Source organism: Leucoraja erinacea, chromosome 7, assembly GCF_028641065.1.
Source record: "Leucoraja erinacea ecotype New England chromosome 7, Leri_hhj_1, whole genome shotgun sequence".
In the NCBI taxonomy this organism is placed as follows: domain Eukaryota; kingdom Metazoa; phylum Chordata; class Chondrichthyes; order Rajiformes; family Rajidae; genus Leucoraja; species Leucoraja erinaceus.
The window spans coordinates 20,960,752-20,978,743 of record NC_073383.1 but is presented as its reverse complement, the minus strand read 5'-3'; the positions used below and the strand labels follow the sequence as shown (position 1 = coordinate 20,978,743).

Below are 17,992 nucleotides of genomic sequence, written 5' to 3'. Positions count from 1 at the left end.
ATTAAGATGACAGGCAAAAGGTTGAAATACATAAAAGTGACTTTATATAAGCAGCAAGGAAAAGAATATTTCAATCAATCCATGCTACATTACGAATAAACCGACATCTGTCGTGATCTGCCTCTAGAGGCAATCCGGACTGTGATTGGATTGAAGGGTTTTTAGTTCCCTCGATTTTTTTCCCCCTCAAAAGGCATTAACCTTTTGCAAATTTGTCGTGATTGTTGCTGGCAACAATATATCAACAAACCATCACTATAGCAAACCATTTTTCCACAAGTCACAGAAGTTGTTCATCATCAATTTGCCAAGTGGACATAGAAAACGATCAAATATTTTTCTTTGCACAATTTTTCTCCTTCTCAATATTGGGTGTTATATAGATATCATATTAACACCAAGGTCAAACACAATATTTTAGGGAGAGAATGGTGGTAACTGGCACATCCAAATTTACTACATAAAATGTTGAACTTCAGTCAAAATCTAAGATATTTATTTGCTCACCTCAGATTTTATGAGCAGCAACTTCAAACATCCTTCAAAATAATTGCCACCCTATTTTGATATCAAGAAATGGTACAGGAATATATTTGAAAGATATATGGTCCTTAATAGAATTGTCAATATATCTTTCATGGACCAGTAAAACCTGCTGTGGCCAGGAAATGAAAACATTATTTTAAAATGCCACAAAATTGCAACACATCACCATTGATGAAAGGAACAGATGAGAAAGTATTTTGGCCTGGGGCCTTTCTTCAGATGCTTGATTATTCACCTCCTGTTGATGTCCCTCCCTGTAACACTCCTCTTTCCAAATACCTTTGAAGTTCTCATCTACACCTCACGCCATTCTCCAATCTCTTCCATACTTACAATCATCAGATATTTCTGCAATCCTCCCATCTTTGGTATCAAACACGCCTGCATTAAAAATAAAACTCTGCAAACTTTCAAGTCCCACACTCTTAAAATCCCTCTCTAAACCATTCCATCTCTCTACCCCTAACACTGTTTTCCGTTAAGTCTATTTGGCCCAAACATCTACTCGATCTTCTTCAGCAACATCATGTTACATTTTGTTTAATAGTGTACCTGTTCAGCACTTTTGCACACTGTTGTTTTAAAGGCCCTTCATAAATACACATTGGGGTCAATTTTGTCCTTGTACAATTCTTTGAAGGTTATTTGAAGTTTACAAAACAACTAAATCTTTCTCTTTTCAACATCTGATTTTCTGAATCATTTTTTCTTCTCTAGTTTCTCCCTTTCTAGCCAAATATATTCATTTACATTGGGTATTTCCATAATGACATTAGAAATCTTAAAATTATGCAGCGCAGGATATATTCAGACAACTGTGTTGGATCCTAAAGTCCCACCTTCTAACTGCATGCCATAGCAGTGAAATATTATTTATTCACATGTATTTATCCACTTTCATTTAGAAAGGTGTAATTAAAACGGTTGTCACTAACATTTTGGGAAATGTATTACAAATTATAACAACTTATCCCCAACTACCCAAAAAGTCACCCATAATTTTTCTCCAGATCCGCTGAGTTACTCCAGCACTTTATGTCTATCTTTGCTTAAAACATTAGCATGTTGCTTTCCATTCTTTGGCTCGTTGCCTCAGCTCCGTTTTCAAGTTAAAGACCTTTCTATCACAGGAAGCAATTTCTGATTGATCTATCCAACATTCTTCAATATTTTGAACTCCATTTAATCACTTGTTTTGATAGAAAATGGGAGCAAACACAGCATCACTAATTACTCAATGAAACAGGCATCTTTCATTCCTGAGGACTCTTCCATCCCGATTCAATGATCCTGAAATACTTCCCAAAGCAGTGTGCCCAGGACTCTCTGGCCGGGATGTATTTATAGAGGTTTAGTGCAATGGTTATCCATCAGTTCTTCACTGGAGTAAGTAGAATTTGTTGTAAGACATCATTTTTTCATGTTTAGGCGACAATGCCCAACTATCAGCAATAGCTGATGCATGAGGTTATCAGATAGAAACATAGAGAAACATAGAAATTAGGTGCAGGAGTAGGCCATTCGGCCCTTCGAGCCTGCACCGCGATTCAATATGATCATGGCTGATCATCCAACTCAGTATCCCGTATCTGCCCTCTCCATACCCCCTGATCCCCTTAGCCACTAGGGCCACATCTAACTCCCTCTTAAATATAGCCAATGAACTGGCCTCAACTACCCTCTGTGGCAGAGAGTTCCAGAGATTCACCACTCTCTGTGTGAAAAAAGTTAAGGGTCATAGAGCTGTACAGCATGGATATTGGCCCTTTGGCCCATCCACGGCATGCTGATCTGGTTGGAATAGCATTTATCTATTTGCCTCGGTACTCCACAATTTGAGATTGGTAACAGAAAAAAATCACGTGGTCAAAGTGCACATTATCAGATTTTAACAAAGGCCATTTTTATACATTTTGGTTTCACCATGTATAAATTACAGCAGTGTTTATACATAGTCCCCCCATTCCAGGGCAATATAATGTTTGGGACATAGCAATGTCATGTAAATGAAAGTAGTCATGTTTAGTATTTTGGTGCCTATCCTTTGCATGCAATTACGACTTGAAGTCTGCGATTCATGGACATCACCAGTTGCTGGGTGTCTTCTCTGGTGATGCTCTGCCAGGCCTGCATCGCAGCCATCTTTAGCTTATGCTTGTTTTGGGGGCTAGTCCCCTTCAGTTTTCTCTTCAGCATATAAAACACATGCTCAATTGGGTTCAGATCGAGTGATTGAGTTGGCCACTCAGGAATTTACCATTTTTTTTACTTTGAAAAACTTCTTTGTTGCTTTAGTGGTATGTTTGGGATCATTGTCTTGCTGCAGGATGAACCACCAACCAATGAGTTTTGAGGCATTTGTTTGAACATGAGCAGATAGGATGTGTCTATACACTTCAGAATTCATTATGCTATTACCATCAGCAGTTGTATCATCAATGAAGCCAGTACCTTCAGCAGCCATACATGCCCACGCCATAACACATCCACCACCGTGTTTCACAGATGAGGTGGTATGCTTTGGATCTTGGGCAGTTCCTTCTCTCCTCCATACTTTGCTCTTGCCATCACTGTGATTCATTTCTGAAAATTAATGTGGTTGCTCTTTTAAGTACTTCGTGGCAAACTGTAACCTGACCATCCAATCTTTGCAGCTAACCAGTGGTTTCCATTTTGCAGTGTAGCCTCTGTATTTCTGTTCATGAAGTCTTCTGCGGACAGTGATCATTGACAAATCCACACCTAACTGCTGAAGAGTGTTTCTGATCTGCGGACAGGTGTTTGAGGATTTTTCTTTATTATAGAGAGAATTCTTCTGTCATCAGCTGTGGAGGTCTTCCTTGGCCTGCCAGTCCCTTTGCGATTAGTAAGTTCACCAGTGCTCTCTTTCTTCTTATTGATGTTGCAAACAGTTGATTTTGGTAAGCCTAAAGTTTGGCTGATGTTTTATTCTTGTTTCTCAGTCTCCTCATGGCTTATTTGACTTTCATTGGCATAACTTTGGTCCTCATGTTGATAAACAGCAATAAAAGTTTCCAAAGGTGATGGAAAGACCGGAGGAAAGACTAGGTGTTGAGAGCTCTCTTATACCTGCATTAAGGAGGCATTTAAACACACCTGAGCAATTCTAAACACCTGTGAAGCCACGTGTCCCAAACATTATGGTGCCATGAAATTGCGCGGGGGGGGGGGGCAGACGACAACGACGACTATGTATAAACACACCTGTAATATCTACATGGTGAAACCAAAATGTATAAAAATGGCCTTTAATAAAGTCTGACAATGTGCACTTTAACCACGTGTGATTTTTTTCTATTACAAATCTCAAATTGTGGAGTACAGAGGCAAATAAATAAATGATGGGTCTTTGTCCCAAACATTATGGGGGACACTGTATTAAGGCTTCTGACCTTTTTCCACTCGCATTTCTGTTATTGTGCATTTGTCGCTCACAGTGTTCCTGTCAAAAGGGTTTTGCAATGACAACAGTTGGCCTTTGCAGAAGATCATGCAACTATTGTCATCCCTGCGGAGTTAATTTTTGCCTGCACCTGAGGATTATTTCACATTTGTCAATCCTTTCCACTCATCCTGCTACTCTCAAACATCACATCTGACATATCACACAGCTTTGTTCAAATTATCCAATTTAACAACCCACATGTAAATGACCCTACAGTGGACAATCCAAAAAAAGGTTGGCAATTTACACCTTCTTTCCAGTACCTTTAACCAGGTCACTATTCACACACTATCTCTGGTCTCTGGCTTTGAAGGCCACATGTTTTACTTGAAAAGACAGGACCTGGATTAAAACACGGCAAACCTCTTGCAATAACCTAATAGGAGACTTGGAATAGGTTTTGGGTCGGGACCCTTCTTCAGACTCTAGACGGGTTCTGACCTGAAACGTCCCCGATGCAATTTCTCCCGAGGTGCTGCCTGACCTGCTGAGTTACTCCAGCATTTTGTGTTTATCTTTGGTGTAAACCAGTATCTACATTTCTTTCCGACACTAATAGGAGACTTCTTCAGTAGTCTGTGTTATCACCACCTACTTACACTTACCAGCAGTACTACTCAATCTCTTCCATGTGGCATTGAGCAGAAATTCTCCTGATTTTCCATCTCACTGTTCCATCCATCACACCCTTCATTTGTCAGTAACATCAATCAATCAATCTAGAGAACCTGGTTCTCCTTTCACTTGCGTTCCATTACTGCCCTCGCACTATCTTGTTGCTTTCGTGAATGTAGTCCATAGCATCCGTTCTACGTTGCTGATTTAATTACTCGTGAACAGGATAGAGCTAGTACCAAGGAAGCTTTATCGAAGACTAACAACGGTAGCTAATACAACAATGTATCAGAAGCCATATATCATAGTACTCCGATTACAGATACAAAATGCTGGAGTAACTCAGCAGGTCAAGCAGCATCTCTGGAGAAAAGGAATAGGTGGTGTTTCGGAACCCGAAATGTCACCTATTCCTTTTCTCTAGAGATGATGCCTGGCCCGCTGAGTTACTCCAGCATTTTGTGTCTATCTTCGGTGTACAGTTCCTTCTTTCACGTAGTACTCAGTTCTTTAAAAAGGTATAGACACATTCAGCTTGCTACATTTGAATTTTATACATAACTAGACTAAGTGGGACCCGTTGGGTCCCAGCATCACACAGGAGGGCTGGTCCCCCAATGCAATATTCCACCTCTCCACCAATTCCAATATTGGTGGCCAGTGGGGAAGGGGGGCGTTCTGGAGCGCTAGTATGGGTGTTGTGGGCTGAAGGGACTGGTGTCCAGAGGGCTAGTATGGAAATTGTGGGCCGAATGGATTCTTGGGCTGGCAGCTCAGTCACTCAAGCCTGTTGTGCTGGCAGCTCACTCACGGCTGGTGGGCTGGCAGTTGACTCATGGCTATTCCTTGAAATTCCATTTCAAGCCAGGTGCAAGACCACCAAATTCAAGTGCATTTCAAACCATTTCAAGCAGGGTGCAAGGCCACTAAAGACAGCGCGTCGTGACCTCTCCCCCCTCCATCTTGCAGAGACAGAGCCACACCTACACTCCTGGGTTTTATAGTCCCTCCCCCCTTCCACCAGAAGGGGCATGGCCTTCATGGCTATGGTTTGGAAATACTAAAGCTGTGTTGCCTATGGTTTGGAAATGCTAAAGCTGTCTTGCCTAATTAAAGTTGCCTTGCCTAATTAAAGTTGCCTTGCCATCTATATAATTAAAAGTCTAATCTTGACCACTCCCTGTTTGCGCATTATATTAATCTTAGAAAAAACGCTACTACGTACGGCTGTGATTTTTGGCCATCCTACTCAGAGTCCCCCTCCGCTCATCAGGTGCCGAGGATTTTTCCCATCGATGAAAAATAAAAGAGTTATTAGTGTTTAAAGAATGTTGAGATTCTCTCTCCTATCAAAGGCAACACAGCTTTAGCAATTCCAAACCAAAGGCAACACAGCTTTAGCATTTCCTCCATTCCAAACCAAAGGCAACACAGCCTTAGCATTTCCAAACCAAAGGCAACACAGCTTTAGCATTTCCAAACCAAAGGCAACACAGCTTTAGCATTTCCAAACTATATTTTAAAACCACACATCAAGGGCGCTGACAGGTCAGTAAAACCACTCACAGTTTAGTAGACGTGTTCAGTGTTATTCACAGCTCAGACTGAGAGATGTGACCCTCTCGCTCCCCCCCATCTTGCAGAGACTGACGGAGGCACTCAACACTTCCAGGTTTTATAGTCCCTCCTGAAGGGGCGTGGCCTTCAGGAGAGAAATCTCAACATTTTTTAAACACTAATAACTCTTTTATTTTCATCAATGTGAAAAATCCTCTTGTCCTGCGCAGCGGAGGGAGACTCTGAGTAAGATGGCCAAAAATCACAGCTATAAGTGGCAGCGTTTTTTCTAAAATCAATATACAGACCAACAGGAAGTGGTTAAGATCAGTTTTAGTAAAATAGATTTTAAGCTATTTGCCTTTGTTGATACACCCAATGATTCTGAATGCCTTTTAATGGCCCCAAGTTGTTCTCACTTACACTCATACTTTCATCTCCACATCCCTTTCAAAGAGTTTACACTGTCTCTCCATATTATCATAACAGAAATCCATCACAGTTCTCGATGTTACATTTTATCTACTTTGTTAATCTATGGAATGTTTCCTGAAGTGTGCAATTCTCAACCTTATTTATTCGTGTCACCGGCTAACGTAAATTCTTAATGAATAGATCTAACTACAGATCACGACTGTGTCCAAATACCAATAGCTCCAACTTATCACTTATGGATACCGTTGCAAACAATACTTCAGTCTGAAAAACGCCAATTAACTGCCTTCTGCATTTTTAGGCAACTACATGTCCAAACAGCTATTTTTGCTTTAATCCCGTTGGCTTCAAATTTCCTAATAAATCCATTACATGCTGCTTTATCAAAAAACACATCCACCATCTCATAAATTCACCAAATAATTCGTAAAAGTTAGTCCGGCAACATTAGACTTCCAACAAATGAAGTCTAAAGCTGATTTGTCAATCTCCTTCCCATTTTGTCTCTGCATTTTATCCACTATTACCATTAAGCTGATTTATCTGTAATTATTGTTTTTATCTCCCTTTTGGGTTCCAAATAGGCAGCTCAGTGGAACAGCAGATAGAGCTGCTGCCTCTCAGCTCTGGTGACCCATGCTTGCCTTGAACCAACCTTTGGTGCTGTCTGTGGAGGTCGCACGTTCTCTCCCGGACTGTGTATGTTTCCCCCGAGTGCTCGGGTTTTCTTCCACATCGCAAAGAAATGCTGGGAGGTAGATTCATTGGCTACTGCAAATCACACCCAGTGCAGCTAGGTGATAAGATAACCAGGGAGGGGAGGTTGGCACAGGAGTGAAAATATGTCACAATGAAATAGGTGGAGGAATTGAATTAATAGGTTTGCTCTGGGAGCCATGGTTGTTAACTCGATAGCCTCATTGACCTTTCTCTAACATTTAAAGAAATATGGGTGCAACTGTTATTATCTTACATTCCTTTTGTACCTCTCCCATATCTCAGCGGCAATGAAGTAGCCTGGGCAGTCTTTGTATTTACCAATTTACTCCCTCAGCAAAATTACGACTACATCAGCCAGCTATGATGACCTTTCTACCACTCAGAAACTGGTTTGCCCAAAGCACTTTCAACCACTAATTAAATATTTCCTAAGCATAATCTCTGCAGTCATCAATTTTGCTAACTGCTGAAAACTTGCAGCACGGAACGGACTTCAAGAAAGCAATCTAACTATTTATATGCGCATACAATTTTGCCTTAATGATATCATGGTTTCCTTCCCCACGATAACTTCAGGTAAAGCTTGTAGTGTTACAATAATCTCTGAATACCAAACTCGCTTAGTCTAAACCAATGACCCCAGGGTCTAGTTTCCATTACAACAGTGAAAGTTATTTCAATATCTAAATTGTTTCTGAACAAACACCAATGATATATTTCTGCACAACATTCCCCACAATTCAATCTCCTACATATAATGAGGCACCAACGTGTAAGCAATAGTACACCAAAAGAATCAAGTCAAGAGTGATTAATTGTCATATGTACTGAAAATGGAACAATGAAATTCTTACTTGCAGCAGCATAAGCGGGTCTGTAAACATAGTAATCATAAATAACATAATGAACAAAAAGCATTCGCTAAATTAAAAACACCCAATATTAATTCAAAAAATCCCAAATTCCTTGGTGACACCAGCAAAGTATACTTGAGAAATCAAGTATCTAAGTATAACCACAAAATGCTGGTCAAGCAGCATCTCTGGAGAAAAAGAATAGTGACGTTTCCCTTCCCAGAGAGTCTAAGTAATTGGGCTGAAGGAGGGAGGAATTGTATTAAAGTTGCCTGGATGTTTGTGCATTTCCGCTTTTGGGTTGCAGTAACCCAAAATAAACACAAAGTGCTGGAGTAATTTGGTGGTCACTGCTGATCCGCTGAATTACTCCAGCACTTTGTGTCTTTTTTTTGTCAACCGGCATTTGCAGTTCCTTGTATCTAATGCAAAGTTAGATACTGCAGATGCTGGTTAACACATAAAAAGACACAAAGTGCTGGAGTAACTCAGCGGATCAGCAGTCCAACTAGATGTGGCAGCATCTCCAAAGAACAGGAATAGGTAGCGTTTAGGGTCGAGACCCTTCTTCAGATTGTTGTCAGTTCAAACCCAAGCAAGTCACTCACAAATGGATAAATCAAGTTTTCAATTGCACCCACTTTCAAGAAAATTCTTCCACTTTCCTGCTAAATCCCACAATGTAATTTGAGTTTTGAATGACAGTCTTTCTTATTCAGATGCAAAATTTATGATCAGAATTGGAAAGAGATAGATAGCTGACTGATTTGTTTTTAGTTTGTGACTTTTGAGCCCATAAGCTGTGGGCCATTTGCAGTCAAAATAAGTGCTGCAATCTTCCAAAATGCCATACAAGATTACATATAATGGAATTTGTCAAGGAACAAAAATACCCCACTAGACTAACAAGAGATACAAAAAATGAGCATGTCATCCGATCACAATTTTCCTTTCCATCCTTTCAATGCACAGTATTGGGTCTACATAATTATTATAAACTTAGTTGCTTGACAGCAGCCTTCAATTCCTGATATTTCACCAGTAGCCAATATAACCAGTACCCTGCACTAAAGTGATTAAAATTCTTCCTGCATTCATTTCAACAATGGACAATTTCCTCCCATAACCTCCCACTTCTTTAAGATTTGTCGCAAAATCTTACACAAGATTTTCACATCAATGTCAACATCTTTCATAACAATATTACATCTTGCTTGTGAATGGCATTAGTGTGAATGACATTTTAGCACTTTAAAAGAGATTGCATAATATATATAAGCTGTTGTCGGATGTCTCATGGCTCCTCCAGACATGCAGCACAACTTGTTTTAAATATTAAGTGAAAGGAATTTGTTGGAAGACAAGGAAACTGTCAAAAATAAATTCGCACATTTTAAGCTATGAACCGCAAAAAAAGTAACCTGCAGACAACAACTTGAAATAGCTGAAACGTCACAAGTGCACAAACAAAATTAATGGAGACAATTTTAGGTTGGAGGAAGACAATTTTAGGTTATCATTTTCAGAATGTGAATACTGTATATCAATTTATATCGATTTTATTTTATCTGCTTAGTTGTCTTTATATTGTTTATTTTACTTTATTTATTTTATATGCTTTCATTCTTTGCAAAAATATTTGTAAATATAAGAACCTAATACGAAAACAACAATCAGAATTGGAAAAAACAAGCAGTTTTGCACCAGACACATCTCCAGATATAAGCTCGCATTATGAACAACGGTCTTTAGCACCTCACAGTAAAAAAAAAGTGGCTCCAACGCCAATGATTTTAGCTCGCGATTTTCAACATACAGCTAATGTTTCACACCAACCATTAATCATTTACTTCCAATAAAAAATATTTTCTTCACAAACGCTGTGACCCATACTAAGGGTCCATACAAAAATGCTCACTAAATTGGGATTGTGTAAGAAATCAAGGTGATACTCGTTCGAGGCTCGTATTAGAGGAAAAGCTTCAAGTTTAAAAGGGGGAAAAAAACGAACAGAAATTGAAAAAAACATCCTTGCAGTTGCTTATAAAGATAACCAAGTAAGAACCAACTTTTCCAGGCAAAATTGTCTGTCACCAGCCATTCTGGACGTCTGCCACTCAATTACAGTAAAAGCTTGTGGGCGGAAGCAGGATCACACTGAGATCAGCTGGAATCCCCCCCTCGAGGACAAAAGCTTTTCACAGTAATCACAAGACTGCAAACGCTGTACCCAAGCGAGACACTAGCATTACCATTATAGGACGGACCAAAGCAATGTCCTCAGAGGCAACCTTATGAAACACCTTCCCTTATCAATACCCTGGAATGACTTAGCACAATTGTAATAAGTTTGGCGCAGGATCGGAAATAACGCTCTTGGTGAACGCCCACGCTCTAATGTTTGGCATTCACGTAAGAGGGGGAGTGGATGGGCCAGGGAATAAAACCATTGACCAGAATTGCAAGGCACAGGGAGGGCAATAGCATCCACCTCAAAACATCAGTCAAAATCACTTGAACCAAAAGAATGATAGCTACAAGTTTTGTGTTTTAAAAAAAATTGGATTCGTTTTAGCGACAGGGAACTGTCTGAAAGTTTACCACTTTGCCTGGATGTTTTCTGCCCCTACGATGATGCTGACATGCAGTGCTCGCTGCTTTTGACAGGTAGAGAAGGGGGGAGGGATGGAGAGTGAGGGGTGGCACTACCTGCTGCTGCTGCTGCTGCGCCAGCGGACGCTCAATTTCCATCATCCTTGCTCTTGCTCTTGCTGCTGCTGCTGCTGCTGTTGCCACTTTGCCCGGGACCAGTGATCACGTGCGCTCGCGCTGACTGCTCCACTGCCTCTGACGCAAGTCCCAGGGCAGAGCCAGTCTCGGCCCAGGCCCCGCCCACCACCTGACGTCAGCCCGCCGTCACCTCGCGCAACAGGTCGACGCCACGTGTCAATCAGCAGCCGGGCCCCGCCCACCGCCCCCCCCCAGGCTCCGTCACCGTTCCATCTACCCGCTCAATGCTTGCAAGTCCCATCTCTCGACCGGGCCGGCCGGCCGGCCGCAGTGTGATCCGCCGCATTTGTAACAAGGTCCACGCACGCAAACTTGGAAAAGTTTAAATGCAATGAAACAAATCGCAGTTTGGGTCTTCTGACCATCTCGAAGGTTAACTTCATTAATAAATTTTAAATGAAGTCCTGCACATTTCTCATTCATGACCACTGTTTAGGAAGCAAAGCATAAATAATTTTGCGTGATATTGAACTCGAGTTTCAAGGATATGTGAAATTATATAAGTGGAGGAAGGAAGTGCAGATGTTGGTTTAAACCGAAAAATAGACACAAAAAGCTGGAGCACAAAAATCTGACCCGCTGAGTTACACCAGCTTTTTGTGAATTTATCAACATTTGTTGCCACTCTAGATGCGTTAAAAACTTGTACATCATATGTAATTGAAGATTTACAATTACTTACATAACTTTGTAAAGAATTACGTAAATGTAATAACACGCGGAAGTACTTTAGATATTTCTAGTTTTCAGCACTGTTGGAAAACATAGTGACAACGAATTAAAATCAATCAGGTTTGGATTTAATTAATTTAGGCGATGAATGCCTATCATGATTTGAAATTAAATGCAATATCTCATTTAAATTGTTTTAATCTTCTTCGGAATTTTCACACAATCCGATCAATCACATGATGTCTGGCCCGCCCACACAGCGGTCTCAGAACCTTCCTCAACAACTGGAAATTATTCTCGAACAAAAAAATCCCCCGCTTTAATGACGTCCTTCTGAAAACATGACAATTCCTCAAGCCTGATGCAACATTAGTGGTTTCAATGAAAATAGGATAGTTGACTTATTTTATGAAATTATATTTTGAATTTTGCTTTATTTAATCTGCATTGTTTTATTTTTGCAGTCGCATTTTTATTTAAAAAAAACATATTTACTGTTTGAGTAATTTCAGAATTAGTTAAACGAACTAAATACAACTTAGAATGAAGTGACATTACTTCACCTACTCCTGATTCATATCACCAAATGGAATCTAAATTAAATTGTATGTTGCACAGAGGATATGCAGACGAGTAAGAATTTAATTAATGAATAACTGGTATACTTCCATCTGCACTCTCCACTCACCCCACCCCCTCCCCTCCCCACTTTGCCTCCCTGGTGCTGTGGAGCTCGATTGTATATCCCTCTGAGGCGAAAATTTTGACTTCTTCGAACATTAGGGAGACAAAGATTTAATTTAGTTTAATTTAGTTTATTGTCACGTGCACGGAGGTACAGTGAAAAGGAACGTGGAGAATATGAGAATGTGGACTTAGAATAGATGATCATACTCAATCTTGCCGTAAGTGAGCCACCTCGCTTTTTCTAATACTTTTATTTTATATTTTACATTCTTAGTTGACGTAGAAGATCAGCCAAAATGTCACTAAATAATGACTAATGCTCAAATGATGAACCCTGCACTTGTGTTCGGTTCTTTGTTCCTGTTCAAGGTACATGGGCCAGACTGGCTGACAATTGGTTTGGATCGTTTGTGAACCTCTTAGAAACGTGAAGAGATTGGGGCTTGTTTTTCAAATGCAGTTTTCATGTGGGTGTGAAGCATGAGTGAACTTACTCTTAATTATGCGTTAGTTATTAGTTATCTCAAGGGATGCAGGAACTCTGCTGCCAGCTGATTAGCAATTGGCCAGCCCCTGGAACCTAGTAGATTAGCAGCTGGAGAGAAAACATCAACAGAAGACTGTGCTTCTTAACTACACTAATGATGATATGAAATGTATTTCAAGTGACAATACCAGTAAGGGCTGGTTATTACAGTGGCACATGTAGTTGTTCCATATTTTGTTAGAATTGAGCTAATGAATTAAAACAAAAAAAAAAACTGACTGAATGAAGCTGCTGAAAAAATTGAAATGAAAACAGAATAATGTTAACTTCCCTTTCTTTTCAAAAAGGTGCTTGATCTGCAAAGCACTTCCAATATGCTGTTTTTAATTGAGACAGTACATTATCCACTAGCACCACTGAATTCAAGAGCATTTGGTGTGGGCTGTCCTCAGAAATGTATTTCCGATGGTTTACTTCACTCATCCACACATCAAGTCTTTGTTATCCACAGACCTCTTACTCCTTGGTAGCCTGAGAGTGTGAGCCAGATGAGCTTGAAAAGAAAGGCCTTTGATGAAGTGCTGCACGTGAGGCTGCTAAACAAGAAGACAGCCCATGATATAAGGGGGAGGGTACTAACATAGATAGAAGATTGGCTGAATTGCAGAAGGCAAAGAGTGGGAATAAAGGGGGCTTTTTCGGGTTGGCTGCCGGTGACTAGTGGTGTTCCACAAGGGTCAATGTTGGCTCCTCAACTTTTCACGTGTGACATTAATTATCTGGATGATGGCATAGATGGCTTTGTGGCCAGGTTTGCGCATGTGAAGATAGGTGGAGGGCAGGTGGTGTAGAGGAAGCAGGGAGTCTGCAGAAGGATGTTAATGAGTTGGAAGAGTGCAAGTGGAATACAGGGTAGCAAAGTATGTGGTCATGCACTTTGGTAATAGGAGTAAAGAGGTAGGCAATATTCTAAATCGGGAGAGAATTCAGAAATTCAGAATGGGTGCAAGGAAACTTGGGAGTGGTGGTGCAGGATTCCCAAAAGGTTAATTTGCAAGTTGAATTGGTAGTTTCTAGTTTTGATTAGAATATAAAAGCAGAGATGCAATGCTGAGGCTTTAGAATGCATTGGTCAGATCACATTTGGAGTATATTAAGTCGTTTTGGACCTTATATATAAGGAGGGGTGTGCAGGATCCTTCTTCAGACTGATTGTAGTAGAGGAAGAGGAAGATGGAAAAGAAATGGGGGTTAATTGGGTAATGGATGGATAAAGGCTTGAGATAAACAGGAGACAAAACAATGCAAGATAAGGAGACAAGAGGAGTGAAATGTGAAGCCAGACAAAGGGCAATATGTAGAAGGAGATGCAGAGGGGGAAAGGGGGTGGTGGGCAGGATAGTGTGAAAAATGGGTATCTTCCCTGGTGGGCACAAGGAAGAGAGCTGAAAATAAAGGGAGGGAGGGAGGGGGGGGGGGGGGGTACCTAAAAATGGAGAATTAGCGTTTATACCATTGGGTTGTGAGCTACCCAACTGGAATAGGAGGTCCTGTTCCTCTCGGTTGTGTGTGGCCTCTCTCTGGCAATGGAGGTGGCCTTGGACAGAAAGGTCATCATGTGAATGGGTAGGGGAGTTAAAATGGTTAGCAACAAGTGAGCCTGGGTGGACCGAGCGCAAGTGTTAGGCAAATGGTCACCTGGTCCACACTTGCTCTTGCCGATATAAAGGAGGCCACAGAAAAATGAATGATTATGAAGGAGATGTGACACCTGTCCCTATATCTTCCCTCACATCCATCCCGCAGCCATTCCAGGTGAGACAGAGGTTCACGTGTACTTCCTCCAACTTGGTATAATTTTACATCGGCTCCTCCCCCTTCCCCTGTCCTCTTCAATGGCTACCTCTGGCTTCTCCTTACCTGACAACCTTTTGTCTCCTTTTTTATCTCAAGTCTTTGTCCATACCCTCTCACCTACAGTGCCCTCCTTAATGTTTGGAACAAAGACCCATCATTTATTTATTTGCCTCTGTACTCCACAATTTGAGATGCGTAAGAGAAAATAAATCACATGTTAAAGAGCAATTTGTCAGATTTTAATAAAGGTCATTTTAAAACATTTTGGTTTCACCATGTAGAAATTACAGCATACAGTTTATGCCCATTTCAGGGCACCACAATGTTTGTGACACAGCAATGTTATGTAAATGAAAGTAGTAGTGTTTAGTATTTTGATGCATATCCTTTGCATGCAATGATTGCTTGAAGTCTGTGATTCAGGGACATCACCAGTTGCTGGTGTCTTCTCTGGAGATGCTCTACCAGGCCTGTATTGCAGCCATCTTTAGCTTATGCTTGTTTTGGGGGCTAGTCCCCTTCAGTTTTCTCTTCAGCATATACAAGCCATGCTCAATTGGGTTCAGATCAGGTGGTTGACTAAGCCACTTGACAATTTGACATTTTTTTAGCTTTGAAAAACTCCTTTGTTGCTTTAGCAGTATGTTTGGGATCATTGTCTTGTTGTAGAATGAACTGCCGGCCAATGAGTTTTGAGGCATTTGTTTCAACTTGAGCAGATAGGATGTGTCTATACAATTCAGAATTCATTATGCTACTCCCATCAGCAGTTGTATCATCAATGAAGATAAGTGAGCCAGTACCTTTAGCAGCCATACATGCCCACGCCATAACACATCCACCACCGTGTTTCACAGATGAGGTGGTATGCTTTGGATCTTGGGCAGTTCCTTCTCTCCTCCATACTTTGCTCTTGCCATCACTCTGATATCAGTTAATCTTCATCTCATCTGTCCACAAGACCTTTTTCCAGAACTGTGGTTGCTCTTTTAAGTACTTCTTGGCAAACTGTAACATGACCATCCTATTTTTGGGGCTAACCAGTGGTTTGCATCTTGCAGTGTAGCCTCTATATTTCTGTTCATTAAGTCTTCTGTGGACAGTGGTCATTGACAAATCCACACCTAACTCCTGAAGAGTGTTTCTGATCTGCGGATAGGTGTTTGAGGATTTTTCTTTATTATAGAGAGAATTCTTCTGTCATCAGCTGTGGAGGTCTGCCTTGGCCTGCCAGTCCCTTTGCAATTAGTAAGCTCACCAGTGCTCTCTTTCTTTTTAATGATGTTCCAAACCGTTGATTTTGCTAAGCATAAGGTTTGGCTGATGTCTCTAACAGTTTTATTCTAGTTTCTCAGTCTCATAATGGCTTATTTGACTCTCATTGGCACAACTTTAGTCCTTATGTTGATAAACAGCAATAAAATGTTCCAAAGGAGATGGAAATACTAGAGGAAAGACTAGGTGCTGAGAGCTGTCTTATACCTGCATTAAGGAGGCAATTAAACACACCTGAGCAATTACAAACACCTGTGAAGCCCTGTGTCCCAAGCATTATGATACCCTGAAATGGGGGGGGGGGGGGGGGGGGGGGAGGACTGTGTATAAACACAGCTGTAATTTCTACAAGGTGAAACCAAAATGTATAAAAATGGCCTTTAATAAAATCTGTCAATGTGCACTTTAACCACGTGTGTTTTTTTCTATTACAAATCTCAAATTGTGGAGTACAGAGGCAAATAAATAAATGATGGGTCCTTGTCCCAAACATTATGGAGGGCACTGTACATCCACTGGTCAGGCTTTGAATGCCCCCTCCTCCTTTACAGCTTTCTCCCCCCACTACAATCAGCTTGAAGAAGGGCTCTGACACAAAACATCGCCTATTCATGTTCTTCAGAGATGTTGCCTAACCCACTAAGTTACTCCAGCACTTTGCGTCTGTGAACTTTTGGGACAGTAACGAAGTGGGCAGGAAAAAAATTGTGATTTTTGGTGTCTCATTAGCCCTGACATTGTTTCACTGTTAAACGCACAGACATTCCATAAAATGAAAATGCACTACTAAACAAGGAACATCCACAAGGAAAGAGACTGAGCGTTACATTTGTCATGGTATCAACATCTAGGTTCAGGCGAAGGAAAATAAAATTAATTTAATTTACTCTCGTTATTCCTTGTGAATAACAAATTGAAATCAACAATTTATAACACCTACTGCAATAGGCATCGTAAGTGAATGCACATATATCGTTCCAAACAGTTGATATATTTCTAGCTGTATTTCATCGAGCAACGTAACGTTGAATAAAACCAGTGGAGATGCCGGGGATTGAACCCGGGACCTCATACATGCGAAGCATGCGCTCTACCACTGAGCTACATCCCCTCCTACTTTTCCAGGAGTTCTAAACCCAGTTTATTAACACCCTTGAATAAGTTTATGTAATGTGCTCTTTGTAACTAGATAGACACAAAATGCTGGAGTAAACTCGGTGGCATCTGTTATATCCTACTGTTTGTGCAAATCTTTTCCAATCCTTTCATTAGCCATGAGAGTGTGCGCAGTTCCTTGTTTCTATGTGCTTTTGCTGCGTGTAATACAAACAGTGCTGCTTCCAGCTTCAGAAAGTTACAGTGAAACTCTTAGAATCGTTTCGTGACTTTTGGAAAATACTTGATCCGTATGGGTGAACTTTGTTTTTAAGCTGAGTTGTTAATTCTCGTCAACAATCTCCCTGTCACATTATTCGCAATCGACGTGCTAAAGTCCTATTATAAATTGAGCTTGAACATACCGATCGTTCTATCGTATCGTAACTACAAGTCGTTGTAAATTGCTGAAAGTACGGAGAAAAATAAACCCTGGGTGAAGAGTTCTGCCTAAATAAATAAAAACTGGCCATCTCTCAGCCGAGTGTACTACCAGCAATTCAACTTACTGTAAATTACTTTTAATGCGTCAGAAAATAAAAACAAAACAAAATTCCAACGACCTGGCAATTTCGCCACTGGTTCAGCGTCGATATATTCACCAATGCTGCCGAGGCTTTCTGCATTCAAGAGTCAAAAGATGGACACTATTAAGTGTATTTTTCAACCACAACTGAAATTCATGTTCTCAACTGTTTGGATACGTTTCAAATTACTGTTTTCCACAATTCGCTATGTTTAAGATATGTACACGAACGAAGCAGCAGTCCAAAAAAGATATTCCCAAGTCTCCCATTCCTCCAAATTATAAATGTTGAAACTGTTCATCTGAGGCAGTGGAACACAAGTAAAAATAATGAGTTAATGAAGGGTTTT

The 17,992-nt window shown here is 40.6% G+C and overlaps 1 protein-coding gene and 1 non-coding gene across 4 annotated transcripts in view; both read right to left on the bottom strand.

Moving 5' to 3' along the window:
• nfe2l2a (nfe2 like bZIP transcription factor 2a) overlaps nt 1-11,063 on the bottom strand; it is a 34,290-nt gene extending 23,227 nt beyond the window's left edge. The window contains exon 1 of one of the 3 annotated variants that reach the window (XM_055637903.1): nt 10,903-11,063. In XM_055637903.1, the coding sequence (XP_055493878.1) occupies nt 10,903-10,947 (45 nt within the window). In that variant the 5' untranslated portion in view covers nt 10,948-11,063. Of the gene's footprint in view, nt 1-10,445; nt 10,466-10,902 lie in introns of those variants that run through there. The other 2 variants (XM_055637904.1, XM_055637906.1) reach the window with 2 other exon arrangements.
• Nucleotides 11,064-17,000: 5,937 nt separating this feature from the next.
• On the bottom strand, nt 17,001-17,072 carry trnaa-cgc (transfer RNA alanine (anticodon CGC)). Its single transcript has one exon. It is a non-coding gene; the product is annotated as a tRNA-Ala (tRNA).
• Between the last annotated feature and the right edge of the window lie 920 nt (nt 17,073-17,992).